Consider the following 20,589-nt stretch of genomic DNA (forward strand, 5'->3'; position numbering starts at 1 on the left):
CTGCTCGATGGGTCCATTTCACACCCCCCCACCCCCGCGCCCGAATTTGAGAGCTGACAAACGATGCCTGCAAATTCGCTTGGCGTCGGTGCGGCCGCGCAGGATCACGCAGTGGATTCACTCCCGTCAACGAGCCACGCACACGCCTCCTTCCCTCTAGAAGACGGCCTGCTTAATTAATTCCGATCCGATCCCATTCCCATGCGATGCGAGACCAGCGCGCGCCTTCTAGAAGCGACCGGCGGCCCAGCCCCGCCCAGCACCCCGCAGGCCAGCACAAGCAGTGACCTGGGCGGCGGGGGTTCGGCGCGGCGAGGTGTCTTGGCAGCCAAGCGCCCTCCTCCCGGGCCCCACACCTCTGACCGTCGCGACCCCTTTGAAACCGTTCCGTTCCGTTCCAACGCAGCACCCCTACAAAAACCCCACCCCCCCTCCTACGCTCTCCTCCCCTCGGCAGCCTCTTCCACCGCGAAACGGGGCAAGCGCACGCACGCACCCCCAAAAGAACACACACCGCCGGAATCGCTGCGGGAACGCGGTGACAGCTCGAAATCCGCTTGGCGCTGGGGCGGGATTGGTAGCGGAGTAGGAGGCGGCGGCACCGGCAGGGGAGGAGGAAGGAGGAGGGATACGGAGATGGACGCGGCGGGGGACATCCAGAAGGTGGCGAGCATGCGGCGGGGCGACAGCGGCTCCATGTGGCGGCGCGGGGACGACGTGTTCTCGCGCTCGTCCAGGGAGGAGGACGACGAGGAGGCGCTGCGGTGGGCGGCGCTCGAGAAGCTGCCCACCTACGACCGCGTCCGCCGCGCCATCGTCCCGCTCGGCGACGGCGCCGAGGCGGGCGCGGGCGGCGGGAAGGGGCTCGTCGACGTCGACGTGCTCAGCCTCGGCCCGCAGCAGCGCCGCGCGCTGCTGGAGCGCCTCGTGCGCGTCGCCGACGAGGACAACGAGCGCTTCCTGCTCAAGCTCAAGGACCGCGTCGACAGGTACTGTGCTAAGCCCTCGCCCGCTCCGCTCGCTCGTGATGAGCCGCGCGGTCGCCGACGCACTCAACCCTCCCGTCGGGTGTTTGACGCTTTGCTCCCCCACGCGCGTTTTTCGTTGGTGCAGGGTCGGGATCGACATGCCCACGATCGAGGTGCGGTTCCAGAACCTCGAGGCGGAGGCCGAGGTGCGCGTCGGCAGCAGCGGCCTCCCCACCGTCCTCAACTCCATCGTCAACACGGTCGAGGTACGCACGCGCGCGCGCGCCGTCGCGGCAGTCCGTTCGTTCGTGCTCCGCCTGCGTATGCGCTATTGAAATGATGACTGATTTCGATTGGTGTGCGTCGTGTTCGATTCAGGAAGCGGCGAACGCGCTGAAGTTGCTGCCCAGCAGGAAGCAGACCATGCCCATCCTTCACAACGTCAGCGGAATCATCAAGCCTCGCAGGTACTGGAATAAAATGATCGCTATTCATAGTTTTTTTCTCCTCAAGAATGTCAAATTGTTTTGTATCTACAGAGGTGATGAGATGTTCCTTTCGACAAACTAGAATAATCCTATTGGTGTTTTTCTTGTGTTGGAGACTGGATTGACTAGTAATCTGGGACTCTAGAGATTCAATTTCTTCGCTTCTTCCTCCAGTCAACCTCACGTTCTTTACGTTGAGTGCAGGATGACCCTTCTGTTAGGCCCACCCGGATCAGGGAAGACCACTTTGCTGCTCGCGTTGGCTGGAAGGCTTGACAAAGACCTCAAGGTAGTGGAAAATGGAGTGCACTATTCCAGTTATCTGCAATAATTACGACTTCCGGAACCCAATCTGTATTCGCTCATTACCTGCATTTCATCAAAATCTCTTTTGCTCTCAAGTTGTGCCAAAAAATGCGCAGCCGAGATTAGAAACAGAGCACCTTTGGTCGGCAACTGCTTAAATGCTGGACAGATTACCGAAATGTACAGTGCTTAATGTGATGATACACTCTGCAGGTTAGTGGCAAAGTGACCTACAATGGGCACGAGATGACAGAGTTTGTTCCAGAGAGGACGGCCGCGTACATCAGCCAGCATGACCTCCACATCGGGGAGATGACTGTGAGGGAGACTCTTGCATTCTCAGCACGTTGCCAGGGTGTTGGCTCCCGCTTTGGTACGATTCTGAGCAATTAGTCACGTCAGCACATGCATATTCATTTGTGCCGCTTGCCTACTATGTGGGATTTGATGGTTTCGCTGATATGCTTATCAAGTTTTGTTTCTTTCCTTTTATGTTGTTAGATATGCTGACTGAGCTGTCGAGGCGAGAGAAGGCGGCCAATATCAAACCTGATGCTGATATTGATGCATTCATGAAGGCAAGTGAACGCTGACTAAATCCAGTAGATTTTCCATCTTTTGATTATATTTTCATGAATATTTAACTATTTCTAATCAAAACTGACTATTATTTCCCTGCTTAAATTAATTAGGCGGCTGCAATGGGTGGGCAAGAGGCCAATGTGGTCACTGACTATATCCTGAAGGTATGTGCAACTTTTAGCCTCAACCTTGAGTAATTCTAGATTGAATTACTCAATGTCGTAATTACATACACATTACTTGCTGCAGATATTAGGACTAGAGATATGTGCGGACACGATGGTAGGGGATGAAATGCTCAGGGGCATATCTGGTGGACAACGAAAGCGTGTTACAACCGGTAAACATTCTTTTATAACGATTTCAGCTCAAGAGCATTGGCTTTGCTGAAGTGCTTTCTGAATTCTGAATGATACCATTTGGATGTTTCCTGTAGGTGAGATGCTGGTTGGTCCAGCCAAGGCGCTTTTTATGGACGAGATCTCGACTGGGCTTGATAGCTCCACTACCTTCCAGATTGTGAACTCACTCAGGCAGTCCATCCACATCCTCGGTGGCACAGCTGTCATCTCCTTGCTTCAACCAGCGCCTGAGACATATAACCTGTTCGATGACATTATTCTCCTCTCAGACGGCCAGGTTGTGTACCAGGGCCCCCGAGAAGAAGTTCTTGAGTTTTTTGACTCCATGGGTTTCAGATGCCCTGAGAGGAAGGGTGTTGCTGACTTCTTGCAAGAAGTATGTACTGTGCCACCATATTTCGTATACACCTGCATAATGTTCTTGTTACCATATCTCACTTTGAAATTCTGAACAGGTGACTTCAAAAAAAGATCAGAAACAGTACTGGGCACGGCGTGATGAGCCCTACAGGTTTGTGACGGTGAAGGAATTCGCAACTGCATTCAAGTCATTCCACACAGGGAGAGCTATAGAAAATGAGCTTGCTGTCCCATTCGACAAGAGCAAAAGCCACCCAGCCGCACTAACCACCACAAGATATGGCGTGAGTGGCAAGGAGCTGCTGAAGGCAAACATAGACCGTGAGATCCTTCTCATGAAGAGGAACTCTTTCGTCTACATTTTCAGAACCTTCCAGGTAACTCATGAGTCCAAAGTTCCAAACAGTATGATTGATTGGCATGTAAGTAAAAATAACTGAAACATGACTGACTCCTTGGTTCGCTTGCATTACAGCTGATGCTGATGTCAATCATTGCAATGACTCTCTTCTTCCGTACCAAGATGAAGCATGACACAGTGACCGATGGGGGCCTCTACATGGGCGCACTCTTCTTTGGCGTGCTTATGATCATGTTCAATGGCTTCTCTGAGCTGGCACTCACTGTCTTCAAGCTGCCTGTATTCTTCAAGCAGAGGGATCTCCTTTTCTTTCCAGCATGGTCCTACACTATACCCTCATGGATCCTCAAGATACCCATCACATTTATTGAGGTTGGAGGTTATGTATTCTTGACATACTATGTCATTGGCTTCGACCCAAATGTCGGCAGGTGAGATTTGCCGATTGTTTAAATGTGTATCCTTACCCATTCTTATTACTCTGGTAATGTATTAAGAATGTTCTAACAGTAGTAGTTTCCCTCAGGTTCTTCAAGCAGTATCTGCTTCTGTTAGCAGTCAATCAGATGGCAGCGGCACTCTTTCGCTTTATTGGTGGGGCAGCGAGGAACATGATTGTTGCTAATGTCTTTGCATCATTCATGTTGCTGGTTGTCATGGTGTTGGGAGGTTTTATTCTAGTAAGAGGTGAGAATTCATCTCTCTCTCTCTTTGTAATTCTTTGCAATGTAGCTTCTTCATAAACCAATACTTCTTTGTATTTCGTCTTGCAGAGAAAATAAAGAAATGGTGGATCTGGGGTTACTGGATCTCCCCAATGATGTATGCGCAGAATGCCATTTCAGTAAATGAGATGTTGGGGCACAGCTGGGACAAAATATTGAATAGCACTGCCTCCAATGAGACCCTAGGTGTCGAAACCCTTAAATCCCGTGGAGTATTCACAGAAGCAAAGTGGTACTGGATTGGCTTTGGTGCAATGATTGGGTTCACCATACTCTTCAATGCTCTCTTCACTCTTACCCTTACATACCTCAAGCGTGAGTAACTCCCAAACTGATTGTTCACTTATTGTTCTTGGATTTCACAATATCTGAACCTGCGAATGGTTTATTGTTATTTTCCAGCATATGGCAACTCTCGGCCATCAGTGTCTGAAGAGGAGCTGAAGGAGAAGCATGCCAACATGAAAGGCGAGGTTCTGGATGGCAATCACCTGGCATCAGCAAGCAGCCATCGATCAACAGGAATCAACACTGAAACTGATTCAGCAATCGTGGAAGATGATTCTGCCCTGACTAAACGGGGAATGATCCTCCCATTTGTCCCGCTTTCACTCACCTTTGATAACGTCAGATACTCTGTTGACATGCCACAGGTGAAGTATAGAAACCTGTTTCTTTTACACTATAGGTAATTAATCACTAGTTTGTGACCTTGGTCGTGAAATTGATTCAGGAAATGAAAGCACAAGGTGTACAAGAAGATCGTCTGGAGCTCCTCAAAGGTGTCAGTGGGTCTTTTAGGCCTGGTGTGCTGACCGCACTAATGGGCGTCAGTGGCGCAGGAAAAACTACTTTGATGGATGTGTTGGCCGGAAGAAAGACAGGTGGATACATTGAAGGAGACATCAGCATTTCAGGATACCCGAAGAAACAGGAGACCTTTGCACGCGTATCAGGATACTGTGAACAAAATGATATCCACTCGCCGCAGGTGACAGTCTATGAGTCACTGCTTTTCTCAGCGTGGCTCCGGCTTCCCAAGGATGTTGATTCAAACAAAAGAAAGGTCAGTTCCAGAAAACTGTTGTCATTTCCACCTTCAGTGGATGTTACTTGGTCGATAGTTGCTTACCTTTATGTATGCAGATCTTCATTGAAGAGGTGATGGAGCTTGTGGAGCTCAAACCACTCAGGGATGCATTGGTTGGACTTCCTGGAGTGAATGGTCTATCAACTGAGCAGAGGAAAAGGCTTACCATTGCTGTGGAACTTGTTGCAAATCCATCAATCATCTTCATGGATGAGCCAACCTCGGGTCTTGATGCCCGGGCAGCTGCAATTGTGATGCGGACGGTGAGGAACACTGTCGATACTGGTAGAACTGTGGTCTGCACGATACATCAGCCTAGCATTGACATATTTGAAGCATTCGATGAGGTGAGTGAGATTTCACATAGGATATTCTTCCAACTACTCTATACTAATTGGTTACCTTTGCTAGATTGGTCATACTTGTTTACTGCGGTTGCTTTTCCAACCTTGAACTATGTTGCAACCTGCAAGGTCTAAAATGTTTGATTAATGCTTGCAGCTTTTCCTGATGAAGCGGGGTGGAGAAGAGATCTATGCTGGTCCACTTGGCCATCATTCTTCAGAGCTTATCAAGTATTTCGAGGTAAAATGATATTACAGGAATCCTAATACCCATCTATTGAAGTTCTTTGAAATTACCGAGAAGCTCATGTGGTTTCATATTATGCAGGGGATTCAAGGGGTCAGCAAAATTAAAGATGGCTACAATCCGGCAACATGGATGCTGGAAGTGACTACAGTCTCTCAGGAACAGATTCTAGGTGTTGATTTCAGTGAGCTATACAAGAAATCTGAACTCTACCAGTAAGTAAATTCAAATCGACTAGTCTCTTCATGTATTCATCTTCGAGAGTAATAACTAGGAAAAACACTATAAGCAACTAAAATATAATTACGGTAGGGCAATATTTTGTAACTTACCATACTAAAGTTATCCAGCAGAATGAAGTACTACCAGTTGGTTACTTTTTGCGATTATCAGCCTTCCTTCTCAAGACAATTTCTTCAGTATATGATGGGTTGCTTGTTATGTTTTACAGGAGGAACAAGGCCTTGATAAAGGAATTAAGCCAACCAGCGCCAGGTTCAAGTGACTTGCATTTCCCTAGCAAGTACGCGCAGTCTTCCATCACACAATGCATGGCTTGCCTGTGGAAGCAGAACCTGTCATACTGGAGGAACCCTCCTTACAATACCGTTAGGTTCTTTTTCACTACCATCATTGCTCTCCTCCTCGGCACCATCTTCTGGGACCTTGGTGGCAAAGTGTAAGTCATGCCAAACCGTACCATTGCTTGTGGCTAACAAGTGGCGACCTTCAAAATTTTGCTGACATTTTCTTCTTAATCCAGGACAACGTCACAAGACTTGTTAAACGCCATGGGATCAATGTACTCTGCGGTGCTGTTCATCGGTGTCATGAACTGTACCTCAGTTCAGCCAGTGGTGGCTGTGGAGCGGACTGTGTTTTACCGTGAAAGAGCTGCGGGCATGTATTCAGCTTTCCCATATGCATTTGGCCAGGTGAATGGTTCTCCTGGAAATAAATTTCATACGCTTCTTTTTGCTGCTGGTTGCCCAACATTATAGAGAGCAGGCCACTGATCAACTCATGTCCTGGCAGGTTGTCATCGAGCTCCCATATGCACTGGCTCAGGATATCCTATATGGTGTCATAGTGTACTCGATGATCGGCTTTGAGTGGACAGCTGCTAAGTTCTTCTGGTACCTCTTCTTTGGGTATTTCACGCTGCTCTACTTCACATTCTACGGCATGATGGCTGTTGGCCTGACACCAAACTACCACATCGCCTCGATCGTGTCGTCAGCGTTCTACGCCATCTGGAACCTCTTCTCCGGGTTCATCATCCCGCGACCGGTAAGCCCTCATCATATCACCGTTCTTACTCCTGTTTCCCAACCGTTTCCGAAGCTCATTCGCGTTCTTGCTTTACGCTATGTTCAGAAAGTGCCCATTTGGTGGAGGTGGTACTGCTGGATTTGCCCTGTGGCATGGACGCTGTACGGGCTGGTGGTGTCGCAGTTCGGCGACATGATGACGCCTATGGATGATGGCAGGACCGTGAAGGTGTTCGTCGAGGACTACTTTGACTTCAAGCACAGCTGGCTGGGATGGGTGGCCGCTGTGGTTGTGGGGTTCGCGGTTCTCTTTGCTGCCCTGTTCGGCTTTGCCATCATGAAGCTCAACTTCCAGAAGAGATGATGACGATATAGGAGCTAGCAATCATGACCTGAACAAGGGATTTTGCATTGTTTCTGTCGCAAGTACATTTGGCTGTGCATATTAACGGAGTACACCATGTCTATAGATTCATTAGTTACTTGATTATTAGTTAAGCTATAGAAACCTTTATCTTCCTTTTTAGGAGGATGATGGCGTAGTATTTTGTAAAGAGTATTTCACTTCTGGTAAATTTTGTAAGCCGGGTAGCCCATAGCGATTGCACTATCAGTTGGAGAAGGAAAGGAAACCACCGCATTCCTGACTAGAGCATTTTTTTTGTTGTTGGGCCTACGTTGATATCAGAATACTGCAAGACCATTGAGAAAGAATCTTAAAACCTGGGTGGTCTTCCTTTCATGTTCCTTTGCTTGATATGCGCCCACAGAACAGAGGACCAAGAAACGTGCCAGCAAAATCATCACGCTGACCTTCCAGTAGCCATCGGCATCTCTGCATTGGCTTGACGCCGGATCAGCAACTGCCTCGTGCCGGTTAAGCAATAGTTCTTCGCCCAGGACTGAAACGAAAATGGTACTGTGCAAATTAATTTAGTTGCGGGGAACTTGGAAAATGACCCCTTTTCCTCTGAAGTATGGATCGGTACTACGTACTTGATTACCTGGAAACGACACTTCTTTCTCTGCTTACCTTTCAAGTTCCAAATTTGTATTATACAGACACGAATAGTGCAATGGGCGTATCGATGGGTCCTTCTGGTGAATTCCGAAAATGACATTATTTTTTCTTTGCTTACCTTTCAAGTTTCAAATTTTTATATGGTACAGAGGTACGGTCATACGGATAGCGTTTCGAGGTTGATGGATTTGGTCTATTTGTGACTGCTCGCTTGTTCGCGTCGAAGCATGCGAGCTACTACGGCTAATTTTCTCCCCGGAAGAGCGAACCGCGCGCCAACCACCAACAGTTTCTTCCATTTGCGAAAGGTAGGTCCACGCTTGAACAGTTCTTACAGTTGAGCACAGATCGAAGTCCTATTCGGTTCCAATTAAGTTGAGAGGCGAGAGGTTCTGCCTGCGGTCCACGTCGACCCAGAGCGCTCAGCAGGCTCCGCAGCTGAGGGTAGTTTCGTATTTGAAACCTCTGATCCGAAGCATATTTGGAACTAATTAATTTAACTCCCGGATAGATCTCCCCTTTATTTCCCGAAAACGGAGGGAGAAAATGAAGTGCGGTCAAGTCCCAAGCGAGTCGACCAATCGATCGGGCTCATCACGGGAGGGTCGCTGCCGCCACGTCTCATGGAATTTAAAGTTTTATTTCGCCGTCGAGGTCAAGTCCCGAGCCTTGCTGATTGCCGCATGTGAGTTGGCTCGGCGTAACGGATCGCAACCACGAGGAAGATTCCATCCGTCCTCAGAATTCCAGCTCCGGGCATTTCCTCCCACGTCCGGTCTTCCATCCTGTGACAACTTCCACAGGTAGGGTCCCTTTCCTTCTAGATGTTCAACGTTCAAAGTGGATTCGTTCGTTTGAAAAATGCAAACGGATTAGTTAACAAAACGGAGATGACGTACGGCCGCAGCAGCTGCTTGCCAGCAAGATAAAGTTAGTTAAACGGGCGTCGCCTAGCTCTCGTGCGCTGAATTTCAACGTGATATAGCACTCAGTCTTGTGCAATATAAAACTTCTCTTCGTTTTGGATTTCATAGATATACATGAACTCGCCTTCGGCCTTCAAGTTCAGCGTTCAATACGCAGGCCAGGTTTTTATAAATATAAGTATCGACATCATGAGGTTATCAAATTTGTTAACGGTCTACGCGTGTGATTTAGACTTTAAACAATGGTGGTTGGCTGCCGTGTCACTGAGGTGAAACACATGCATACCAGAATGACGGAAACAGTCACGCAAGTAGCAGCAGAGAATCGATCAGCGGGTGTTACCGGCCTTTTATAATTTAGTTATGTTCATGGTTGATGGAAGCTTCTTTTCTCCCGGTTTGCTTGGAGGAAAGGTCAGATGCACTCCATTTGCCCCTCCTCGATCGTATAAGAGAACAAAACTCTACGTGAAGAGAACAACGTACACCACAGGATACTCTTTAGTCTAGTGGTTAGAGCACTTGAGTAAGCACTCAGCAGGTCCCTCGTCAGGAACAACGGGGTTCGGGGGTTCTTTAGGTCAGGAGAAAGTTATTTTTTCTTAATGAAAAACCTTTAACTTCATCGGTTTTATTTTTTTTACAGATGTATGCATAAAGCAGGAATATAGTTGAGGATTTCGGTTGTAATGTTTTCGTATGGTAAAGGGCGTCGAGTATTCACAAAAGGGAGCATTTCAATAATGTTTTGGTCCAGCATCTTGCGGCCGTTACGTTGCCATGTTCGAGTGTTGTGCGCATCCTCCCTCCCCCCGTCTTTAAACTGCGACGTCTAGGACAAGATGGTTAGTCCATCAAAATTAAGCATCAGACGTGTATGCATGCATGGGTTGAGAAGAGAAGAAAAGACGAAGGCAGCAGGCAGCAGGCAGCAGGCCCCGGCCGGTTTGCACGCCCGCGGTGGTCGCCGTTGCAGCTAGCGTTCGTCCGCGCGGGCTCTGTTGAAACGACAACGGCAGCAGCACGAGGAGGGCGGTCAACGGAATGGGCACGCTTAGTAGTAGGAGTAGGAAGAAGTACACGATGCGAATGCGACCAAGAAAGATCAGAGAGTCCCGGCCCGACGAACGAACAATCCGGTCCAACTTCAATCATGCGAAACTCCTCAGAAGGGATCGGATCGGAGCGCAGCACCAGTAGGGAAAAATGAAGGCGCGTCCCGCTCCAGTACGGTCGTCCGAGAGTCTAGGTACGTGTGCACTGGGCCCTGCTGGGTAATAAGCAGCAACTCTGGTCAGCTCTTAGCCGAGTCCAGCACGAACCCTGGAGTCCTGGACTGCACCAAGCCCGTGCCGTGCCAAAAAGACACGTGAACCGTGAACCGGGTCGGGTCGGCCGCTTCTAGATGTGACCGAAATGTGGCATGAGTTGTTCCAAAGGCGAGGATCCTCTCCCCCATTACCCCTCAAAAAAAATATTGTCCAATAAGTGACCTAAGGTGCTATTTGGATCTAAGGGCAAATGGTAAAAGGGCAAATGGCAAAATTTTTCTCCTGTCACATCAGATGTTTGAACGCTAATTAGAAGTATTAAATATAGTTTAATTAAAAAACTAATTACATAGATGAGGACTAAATGACGAGACGAATCTATTAAGCCTAATTAATCCATAATTAGCAAAATTACGGTAGCATTTGCCCTTTTACACTTTGGGGTGTTTGAATCCAAAAGTGCAAAAAAGTGCAAAAAAGCAAAAGTTTTACGCTTTCTCTTTCTCTTTCCATTGGATCGAACAGACCCTGGTATGAGTTGTCCATATCGTCTCCTCACGTGACCTGGTAAAAACTCGAGTTGCTGTCCATATGCTCACGCGAAAAAACAAGGCCGCCTTCTAGAAGCGACCAGCGGCAAGGCCAAGCGATCGACGGCGGCGAAGCGTCATGGCATCTCGCACATGCAGTGCCATGCGCCTGTACCACGGGCCCACACCTCCTCTGCGTGAGGCTCTGACCGTCGGGAGTCGCCGCCGCCGACCGGGAGCCAAGGAGCCAACTCCCCTGCTCTCCCCCACGCTCCGTTCCAGCGCACCACCTCTACAAAAACCCCCCCACAACCTCCTGTGCTGCAGGCAAGCTGTCTGTGCTCTCTCCCGCCTCGCCTCGGCAGCCTCCCACCTTTCCCCCCAGGAAACGGGGCAAGCAAGCGCTCCCCGAAAATCACATTGGAATCCCAGTTGTGCGAAATCGTGCCGGCGGGCAGGCGGCAGCAGGGGAGTAGGAGCCCTCGGGGCGAGGAGGGCGGAGGGGTAGGGAGATGGACGCGGGCGGGGACATCCAGAAGGTGATGAGCATGCGGCGCGGGGACAGCGGCTCCATCTGGCGCCGCGGGGACGACGTCTTCTCGCGCTCGTCCAGGGACGAGGACGACGAGGAGGCCCTGCGCTGGGCCGCGCTCGAGAAGCTCCCCACCTACGACCGTGTCCGCCGCGCCCTCGTGCCGAGCGGCCTCGGCCTCGACGACGGCGGCGCCGAGGCGGGCGCGGCCGGCGGGAAGGGGCTCGTCGACGTCGACGTGCTCAGCCTCGGCCCGCAGCAGCGCCGGGCGCTGCTGGAGCGCCTCGTGCGCGTCGCCGACGAGGACAACGAGCGGTTCCTGCTCAAGCTCAAGGACCGCATCGAGAGGTATAGTACTTGTGCTGCTGAGTGCTGAGCCCGCGCCGGCTCCGCGCGGTCGCCCCTCTCGCCCGCCGGGTGTTTGACGATTCGCGCGCGTTCCGTTGGTGCTGCAGGGTCGGGATCGACATGCCCACCATCGAGGTGCGGTTCCACAACCTGGACGCGGAGGCAGAGGTGCGCGTCGGGAGCAGCGGCCTCCCCACCGTCCTCAACTCCGTCGTCAACACGGTCGAGGTATGCCCGCGGCCATCGCGCCCGTTCGTGCGTGCGTGCGTTCGTTGTGAGATTCCGCCTGCGTATGCGCTACCGAATGATGATTGATTTTGAGTGCGCCTCTTCGACTCAGGAAGCGGCGAACGCGCTGCACTTGCTGCCCAGCAGGAAGCGGACCATGCCCATCCTCCACGACGTCAGTGGCATCATCAAGCCTCGCAGGTACTCCCTCCACTCTGAATTATTATTGGTCATCCTAGTTTAATCCAAGTTAAACTTCCCTAGTTTCAATCAAGTTTGTAGAAAAAAAAACCTAAAACATGTAGTACAACGTCATATTAGTTTGATTAAATTCACCATATGTTGGGTTAGTGCAATTATTTTGTATTGTGCATATTAATATATTTTCTATATTTTCTTAAAGTTAGGGAAGTTTGATTTAAGACAAACAAAAGTGGCCAATAATTTGAAAGAGATGGAGTAGTAAATAAAATGATTTCTGTTCACTGTTTTTTGTGCTAAAAAAAGGGTCAAGTTGGTTTTTTGTGCTAAAAAAAAGTCAAGTTGATCCTTTCGACACCTAACGCTACTGACTATTGGTTTGTCTTGTGTTGGGATTGGGGACTGGATTAGTTAGTAATCCGGAACTCTAGGATTCCATTTCTTCGCTTCTTCATCAGTCAACCTCACGTTTTTTGACGTTGGTGCAGGTTGACGCTTCTGTTAGGCCCACCCGGGTCAGGCAAGACTACTTTTCTGCTCGCGTTGGCGGGAAGGCTTGACAAAAGCCTCAAGGTAGAAAATATGGAGTGCTATACTATACTCCTGTGCAATAATTAAACCTCCCAAAGAATAGTCTGTATTCCCTCGTTATCCGGTTCTCATTAAGGAAATCTATTTTGTTCTCATCTTGTGCACAAAAATGTGCCGCCAGCAAACTGGGCACCTTCCAATCGGCAGTTGCTGAAATGCTGTTACGGTTTACTGACATGACACTACCTAATGGAGTGAAACGATTTGCAGACTAAAGGCAAAGTGACATACAATGGCCACGAGATGACGGAGTTTGTGCCAGAGAGGACGGCTGCGTATATCAGCCAGCATGACCTCCACATAGGAGAGATGACTGTGAGGGAGACACTCGCATTCTCCGCGCGCTGCCAGGGTGTTGGTTCGCGCTTTGGTACGATTCTGCGCTATTAGTCATGCGAGTCCACACATTCATTTTTGCTGTTTGCCTACTATATATGCAGGATTCCTTCAAACAAAATGCAGGGTTCGCATGATTTCATTTATATGCTTATCTAGTTTTGCCTCTTCCCTTTTATGTCGTTAGATATGCTGACTGAGCTGTCAAGGCGGGAGAAGGCGGCGAATATCAAGCCTGATGCTGATATCGATGCATTCATGAAGGCAAGTATTGACAAACTCTGACTAAATCTTGTAGATTTTCTATCTTTGTTTTTCATCAATCTTTAGCTAAAGGAAGCAAGACTGAGGATGATTTTCCTGCTTGATTTAATTAGGCATCTGCAATGGGCGGGCAAGATGCCAATGTGGTCACCGAGTATATTCTGAAGGTGCGTGCGATTCTTAGCTTAAACCGTGACTAATTTTATATTGGATTACTCTTATTTGTCTTAATTATGTACACATCACTTGATGCAGATATTAGGACTAGATATATGCGCAGATACGATGGTAGGGGATGAGATGCTTAGGGGCATATCCGGTGGACAGAGAAAGCGTGTTACAACTGGTAAAGACAGTCTTCTATAACCATTTTAGCTAAAAAATATTGGCTTTGATGAAATACTTTCTGAACTATATAATTTGGATGTTTCCTGTAGGTGAGATGCTGGTTGGGCCTTCCAGGGCGCTTTTCATGGATGAGATCTCGACTGGGCTTGACAGCTCCACTACATTCCAGATTGTGAACTCGCTCAGGCAGTCCATCCACATCCTCGGTGGCACTGCCGTCATCTCCCTCCTGCAGCCGGCGCCTGAGACTTATAACTTGTTTGATGACATCATACTCCTCTCAGACGGCCAAGTTGTCTACCAGGGCCCCCGAGAAGATGTGCTTGAGTTTTTTGAGTCCATGGGTTTCAGATGCCCTGAAAGGAAGGGTGTAGCTGACTTCTTGCAAGAAGTATGTACTATGTCACAATATTTCATTGTACATGTGCATAAAGTTCTTTTGATCATATCTTCTTTTGGATGCTGAGCAGGTGACTTCGAAAAAAGACCAGAAACAGTACTGGGCGCAGCGTGATGAGCCCTATAGGTTTGTGCCGGTGAAGGAGTTCGCAACTGCATTCAAGTCATTCCACACCGGGAGAGCTATAGCAAATGAGCTTGCTGTTCCATTTGACAAGAGCAAGAGCCACCCAGCCGCACTAACCACCACGAGGTATGGCGTGAGTGGCAAGGAGCTGTTGAAAGCAAACATAAACCGGGAGTACCTTCTCATGAAGAGGAACTCTTTCGTTTACATATTCAGAACCTTCCAGGTAAGTCACTAGTCCAAACAATGACTGACTTGCATGTAAGGAAAAATGACAGTGACCTGACTGACTCCTCTGTGCTCTGGTATTACAGCTGATGGTGGTGTCAATCATTGCAATGACTCTATTCTTCCGTACGAAGATGAAGCATGACACGATAGCTGATGGGGGGCTCTACATGGGCGCACTCTTCTTTGGTGTGCTTATGATTATGTTCAATGGCTTCACTGAGATGGCACTCACTGTCTTCAAGCTGCCTGTATTCTTCAAGCAGAGAGACCTCCTTTTCTTTCCGGCATGGGCCTACACTATACCCTCATGGATCCTCAAGATACCCATCACATTCATCGAGGTTGGTGGTTATGTGTTCATGACATACTATGTCATTGGGTTCGACCCAAATGCTGGCAGGTGAGGTTTACTGATGGTTCATGGGTCATTTAATTGACAAATGTGTATCCTTAGCCATTTAATTACTCTGGTAATGTGCTGGGAATGTTTTAACAATAGTGGTTGCCCTCAGGTTCTTCAAGCACTATCTCCTTCTTTTGGCAATCAATCAGATGTCAGCGTCTATCTTCCGATTTATTGGTGGTGTAGCGAGGAACATGATTGTTGCTAATGTCTTTGCATCATTCATGTTGCTGGTTTTCATGGTGCTAGGAGGATTTATTCTAGTAAGAGGTAAAAGCTCATATTTTTCTCTTTGTAGTTCTTCGCAACGCAGCTTCTTCATAAATCAATGCGTCTCTTTATTTCGTCTTGCAGAGAAAATCAAGAAATGGTGGATCTGGGGGTACTGGATCTCCCCAATGATGTATGCGCAGAATGCCATTTCCGTGAATGAGATGTTGGGGCACAGCTGGGACAAAATATTGAATAGCACTACCTCCAACGAGACCCTAGGTGTGCAAGCCCTTAAATCCCGTGGAATATTCCCAGAAGCCAAGTGGTACTGGATTGGCTTTGCTGCAATGATTGGGTATATCTTATTGTTCAACGCTCTCTTCACTCTTGCCCTCACATACCTAAAGCGTAAGTAACTCTCAAACTGGATTGTTCATAGGTAGCTCATTGTTCTTGAGTTTCACATCTAAAAGTGCAAATGGTTTTATCTTGTTATTTTCCAGCATATGGGAACTCTCGACCATCAATCTCTGAAGAGGAGCTGAATGAGAAGCGTGCCAGCATGAACGGTGGGGTTCCAGACGGCAATCACTTGGCATCACAAAGCTCCCATCGGTCAACAGGAATCAACGCTGACACTGATTCTGCCCTGACTGAAAAGGGGATGATCCTCCCATTTGTCCCGCTTTCACTCACCTTTGACAACATCAGATACTCTGTTGACATGCCACAGGTGAAAGATACAAAGCTGTTTTTTTACTATCAACATTGGTAATTCATCACTAGCTTGTAACCTTGGTTGTGAAATTGAATTCAGGAAATGAAAGCACAAGGTGTACAAGAAGATCGTCTTGAGCTCCTCAAAGGTGTCAGTGGGTCTTTTAGGCCTGGGGTGCTAACTGCACTGATGGGCGTTAGTGGCGCAGGGAAAACCACTTTGATGGATGTGTTGGCAGGGAGAAAGACTGGTGGGTACATTGAAGGAGATATCAGTATTTCAGGATACCCAAAGAGACAAGAGACCTTTGCACGCATATCAGGATACTGTGAGCAGAATGATATCCACTCGCCGCAGGTAACAGTCTACGAGTCACTGCTTTTCTCAGCGTGGCTGCGGCTTCCAGGGGATGTAGATTCAAACAAAAGAAAGGTCAGTTCCACAAAAAATGCCATTTCCATGTTTAGTGGATACTCGGTACATTGCTTACCTTTTCGTGTGCAGATCTTCATTGAGGAAGTGATGGAGCTTGTGGAGCTCAAACAGTTGAGACATGCTTTGGTTGGACTTCCTGGAGTGAATGGCCTGTCAACGGAGCAGAGGAAAAGACTTACCATTGCAGTGGAACTCGTTGCAAATCCATCCATCATCTTCATGGATGAGCCAACCTCGGGACTTGATGCCCGAGCAGCTGCAATTGTTATGCGTGCGGTGAGGAACACTGTCAACACTGGTAGGACAGTGGTCTGCACGATACATCAGCCTAGCATTGACATATTTGAAGCATTCGATGATGTGAGTAAGATGTCACGCATGATATTTCTTCCAGCTACTCTACTCTGTGGATAGCTTTGCCAGACTGAAGAATTGATTTGGCGTGGCTGGTTTTCAAGCCTTGGACTATGGGGCAACTTTTAAGGTCTAAATGTTTGATTAATGCTTGCAGCTTTTCCTGATGAAGCGTGGTGGAGAAGAGATCTATGCTGGTCCACTAGGCCATCATTCTTCAGAGCTGATCAAGTATTTAGAGGTAAAGTGATACTACAGGAATTAAAATATTCATCTATGAATATTTCTTCATAATCACTGATAAGATCGTATTGTGCAGGGGATTCAAGGTGTCAGCAAAATTAAAGATGGCTACAATCCAGCAACATGGATGCTGGAAGTGACAACAGCATCTCAAGAACACGTGCTAGGTGTTGATTTCAGTGACATATACAAGAAATCTGAACTCTACCAGTGAGTAAATTTACTAGTCACTTCATGAGTTCATGTTTGGGAGTAGCTGTAGATGGTTACAATAACAACCACAAAGAGCACTAAATAACTAAAATAATTATGGTAGGGTTAAAATTCTGTAATCATGCTATAGATAACTAATCATACTAAGCTTATTAAACAAAATGGAGTATTGCTACTTGCTACATACCATTGCATTTTTCATATTTTTCAGTATTATCAGCCTTTCTTATCCTGAGATGACGTGTTGGTTGCTTCGTTTCACAGGAGGAACAAGGCCTTGATAAAGGAATTAAGCCAACCTGCACCAGGTTCAAGTGACCTGTATTTCCCTACCAAGTATCCGCGCTCGTCCATCACACAATGCATAGCTTGCCTGTGGAAGATGAACCTGTCATACTGGAGGAACCCTCCTTACAATACCGTTAGGTTCTTTTTCACTACTATAATTGCTCTTCTCCTAGGCACCATCTTCTGGGACCTTGGCGGCAAAGTGTAAGTCATGCTAAACCATACCATTACTCATGGTAAACAACAGATCACCTTCAAGATCTCATTCACATTTTGTTTCTGGATCCAGGAGGACGTCACAAGACTTGATGAACGCCATGGGCTCAATGTACGCAGCGGTGCTGTTCATCGGCATCATGAACTGTACCTCAGTTCAGCCAATGGTGGCTGTGGAGCGGACTGTCTTTTACCGTGAAAGAGCTGCGGGCATGTACTCAGCTTTCCCATATGCATTTGGACAGGTGAGTGGTTCTCCTTGAAATGGATTCCATATATAGATTCCCGATTCCATATATATGCCCTTTTCGGCTGCTGGTTGCCCAAATTCTTGATCGCCGGGACACTGACGAACATGTCTCCTCACTCGCAGATTGTCATTGAGCTCCCGTACGCACTGGCTCAGGATATCGTGTACGGGCTGATAGTGTACTCGATGATCGGGTTCGAGTGGACGGTTGCCAAGTTCTTCTGGTACCTCTTCTTCGGGTACTTCACGCTGCTCTACTTCACATTCTACGGCATGATGGCCGTCGGCATAACCCCAAACGCCCACATCGCCGCGATCGTCTCCTCGGCGTTCTACGCCATCTGGAACCTCTTCTCCGGGTTCATCGTCCCGCGACCGGTAAGGCCTCATCCTGCCGCCATGATAAGGCTCTTCAACTTTCAGACTGTTTCCATGGCTCACTTGCGTTCTGGCCTGACGCTACGTGCAGAGAGTGCCGATCTGGTGGAGGTGGTACTGCTGGGTGTGCCCCGTGGCGTGGACGCTGTACGGGCTGGTGGTGTCGCAGTTCGGCGACGTGATGACGGAGATGGACGACGGCAGGACCGTGAAGGCGTTCGTCGAGGACTACTTCGACTTCAAGCACAGCTGGCTGGGGTGGGTGGCCGCCGTGGTCGTGGGCTTCACGGTGCTCTTCGGCGCCCTCTTCGGCTTCGCAATCATGAAGCTCAACTTCCAGAAGAGATGATGACGATATATGGAGCTGGGAGCCTGGGAACCATGCATGTCCTGCTGCATATATTAAAGAGATTTTTACATTGGTTCGGTCGAAAGTAAATTGGGGTGTGCATATTAGCGGAGTATAAACCATATGTCTGGAATCGTTAACTAGTTTACAACTCTTTGGGAGGATAGTGGCTTAGTAGTATTTTGTAAAGAGTATTTCACACGTTCGGTAAATTTTGTATTAGCGTTAGAAAGTATTAGCTGGAGAAGGCAACAAAAAAAGAATACCTCATGCTTTGTTGTTGACTTGATCATTTTACTGACAGTGGCGGAGGAAGGATTAAGCCCGGAAGGGCTCTCTTATTCTTATTCCTCATCCTATTTTCCCTTCCCCTTCCCTTCTTCCATCTCAAATTTGTTTTCCCTTCCCCTTCCCTTCCTTCTCAAATTTGTTTGGGAGCTTCATAGGATTCCCAGCGGTAGACCCCCCCCCCCCCAACCGCTGGATCCACCCCTGTTTACTCCTCTCTTAGGGTCTAACTTGATATATACGTCCTCCATCCTAAATTATTAGTCGTTTGCCTTTTTCAGATATATAATTTTTGCTATGTATTTATATATATGTTTATGTTTATGTGCGAAGCAAAATCTATAAATTTAGCAAAGCGAAAATAACTAATAATTTAGGATGGAAGGAGCAGAGGAGTAGGATACTACAAGAACATTAATCTTAATAGTATTCCGCACACTCTTGGTAGGGTATGCGCCAAGAACAGGACAAAGAGGATCCTAGAAATCCGTAGGCACATGCGAGCCTTTGTCAACAGCTGTGGATCAGAATGAATAAAATCGCAATGAAACGTGACAGAGTAATCGTAGTTTTGACCTTCCAGTAACCGTCGGCAACTCTGCGTTGATGTCAAGCCATCTTGGTTCACCGGGGGACGGAAACCGTTTGCTGCAGCTTACAGAAAAATATACATACAATCCTCGGAAAAAAAAAAGAAAGAAAAGTATGAGTATACATGCGAGGATTCTGCATCTATTGACTTTTAAACATAAGTGGTCTGTCTAGCCATCGCCGAGCGATTTCTCAGAACAAGGAAATAAAAAATATAAGGCTTTGGGTATTGTACAGCAGCCATATGGCAGGGGGGTCACGATCCCAGCTTTAGGCAGGTGTCTGTTATTTATAAGAGGTGAAAAAAAAAAGAAAGCAGTTCCCAACTCTATTGCCCATAAACTGAATTCCTCCCTAGCCCCATCGGGCCCCCTTGTCATACGGACATGGAAAATCGAAAAGGGAACGTGGAGAACTATCTGAGATATTACAGCATCGGAAAACCAGATAAGAGAAAGAGTTCTAGTGTCCAGAAAAATCATTGAGGAAGAACAATGAAAAACCTTTAAATTTAGATATGAAATCAGTGTCCAGCGACCACGCATGTTTCGATAGTCCCTTGCTTTTATGATATTAGCATACATGTGGAAAACATTGCACGAGATGAAAATTACGGGGGTGCATTTAGTTGGGAGGTTGGAGTTCAAGATCGAAGGGAAGCGATAGATTATGGTTATGATGTTTTTTTTTAGGGAACGGTGATAATGTTGATAGCAACGGGTACCATGAAAGCAGGAAAAGAGATCACCAGATGAATGCGTGCGCCATAAGAGCATCTCCAGCAGATTACTCATCTCTCATCGGATGGAGGGAGGAATTCCCTACATTTGAGCAAAAGTTAAAATATTTTGGTATTGGCAGTGTAATCCACCCACTACCAAAAAGAATAATTTTTTTAGATTAAAAGGATAATTTTTTGGTATTGAGAAGTGAGATGTGATCGTTACAGGGGCAAATCCAATATAATCTGCATTCAACAACGTCGTTTAGGTTATCACCGGTCCAGGTAAGCAGCTCTCCCGTGCCAGGTAAGCAACAGTGCTGCTGCCACGGGAGCAGGGACGGACCAAAACGAAAATTATAGCGCCGTCTACAAGTTCGCATAGCTTTGAGCCTCCCTAAACCGCGGACCCGAATGCCACAGCAAAGCAAAAGAATGAAAAAAAAAATCTTTCCTTCCACAGAGTACTTCT

The 20,589-nt window shown here is 47.7% G+C and overlaps 2 protein-coding genes across 2 annotated transcripts; both read left to right on the forward strand.

Annotated features, from left to right (window-relative positions):
• The first annotated feature begins 636 nt into the window (after positions 1-636).
• On the forward strand, positions 637-7,754 carry LOC112891956 (ABC transporter G family member 36). Its single transcript, XM_025958972.1, has 22 exons — positions 637-989; positions 1,114-1,234; positions 1,347-1,435; positions 1,661-1,745; positions 1,976-2,135; positions 2,264-2,340; positions 2,455-2,508; positions 2,594-2,684; positions 2,781-3,082; positions 3,162-3,443; positions 3,542-3,858; positions 3,954-4,114; positions 4,201-4,467; positions 4,555-4,805; positions 4,886-5,218; positions 5,299-5,589; positions 5,744-5,827; positions 5,915-6,048; positions 6,285-6,512; positions 6,597-6,768; positions 6,869-7,123; positions 7,211-7,754. Exons 1-22 carry the CDS (start codon positions 637-639, stop codon positions 7,466-7,468), a joined length of 4,365 nt encoding a protein of 1,454 aa, XP_025814757.1. The 3' UTR covers positions 7,469-7,754.
• Positions 7,755-11,174: 3,420 nt separating this feature from the next.
• On the forward strand, positions 11,175-18,809 carry LOC112891959 (ABC transporter G family member 36-like). The gene is made up of 22 exons (XM_025958974.1): positions 11,175-11,732; positions 11,840-11,960; positions 12,073-12,161; positions 12,650-12,734; positions 12,963-13,122; positions 13,276-13,352; positions 13,466-13,519; positions 13,608-13,698; positions 13,790-14,091; positions 14,171-14,452; positions 14,541-14,857; positions 14,970-15,130; positions 15,215-15,481; positions 15,577-15,806; positions 15,891-16,223; positions 16,296-16,586; positions 16,738-16,821; positions 16,900-17,033; positions 17,301-17,528; positions 17,614-17,785; positions 17,914-18,168; positions 18,260-18,809. Exons 1-22 carry the CDS (start codon positions 11,365-11,367, stop codon positions 18,515-18,517), a joined length of 4,359 nt encoding a protein of 1,452 aa, XP_025814759.1. The 5' UTR covers positions 11,175-11,364; the 3' UTR covers positions 18,518-18,809.
• Positions 18,810-20,589: the final 1,780 nt, after the last annotated feature.

This window comes from Panicum hallii, chromosome 5, assembly GCF_002211085.1.
Source record: "Panicum hallii strain FIL2 chromosome 5, PHallii_v3.1, whole genome shotgun sequence".
Classification (NCBI taxonomy): Eukaryota; Viridiplantae; Streptophyta; class Magnoliopsida; order Poales; family Poaceae; genus Panicum; species Panicum hallii.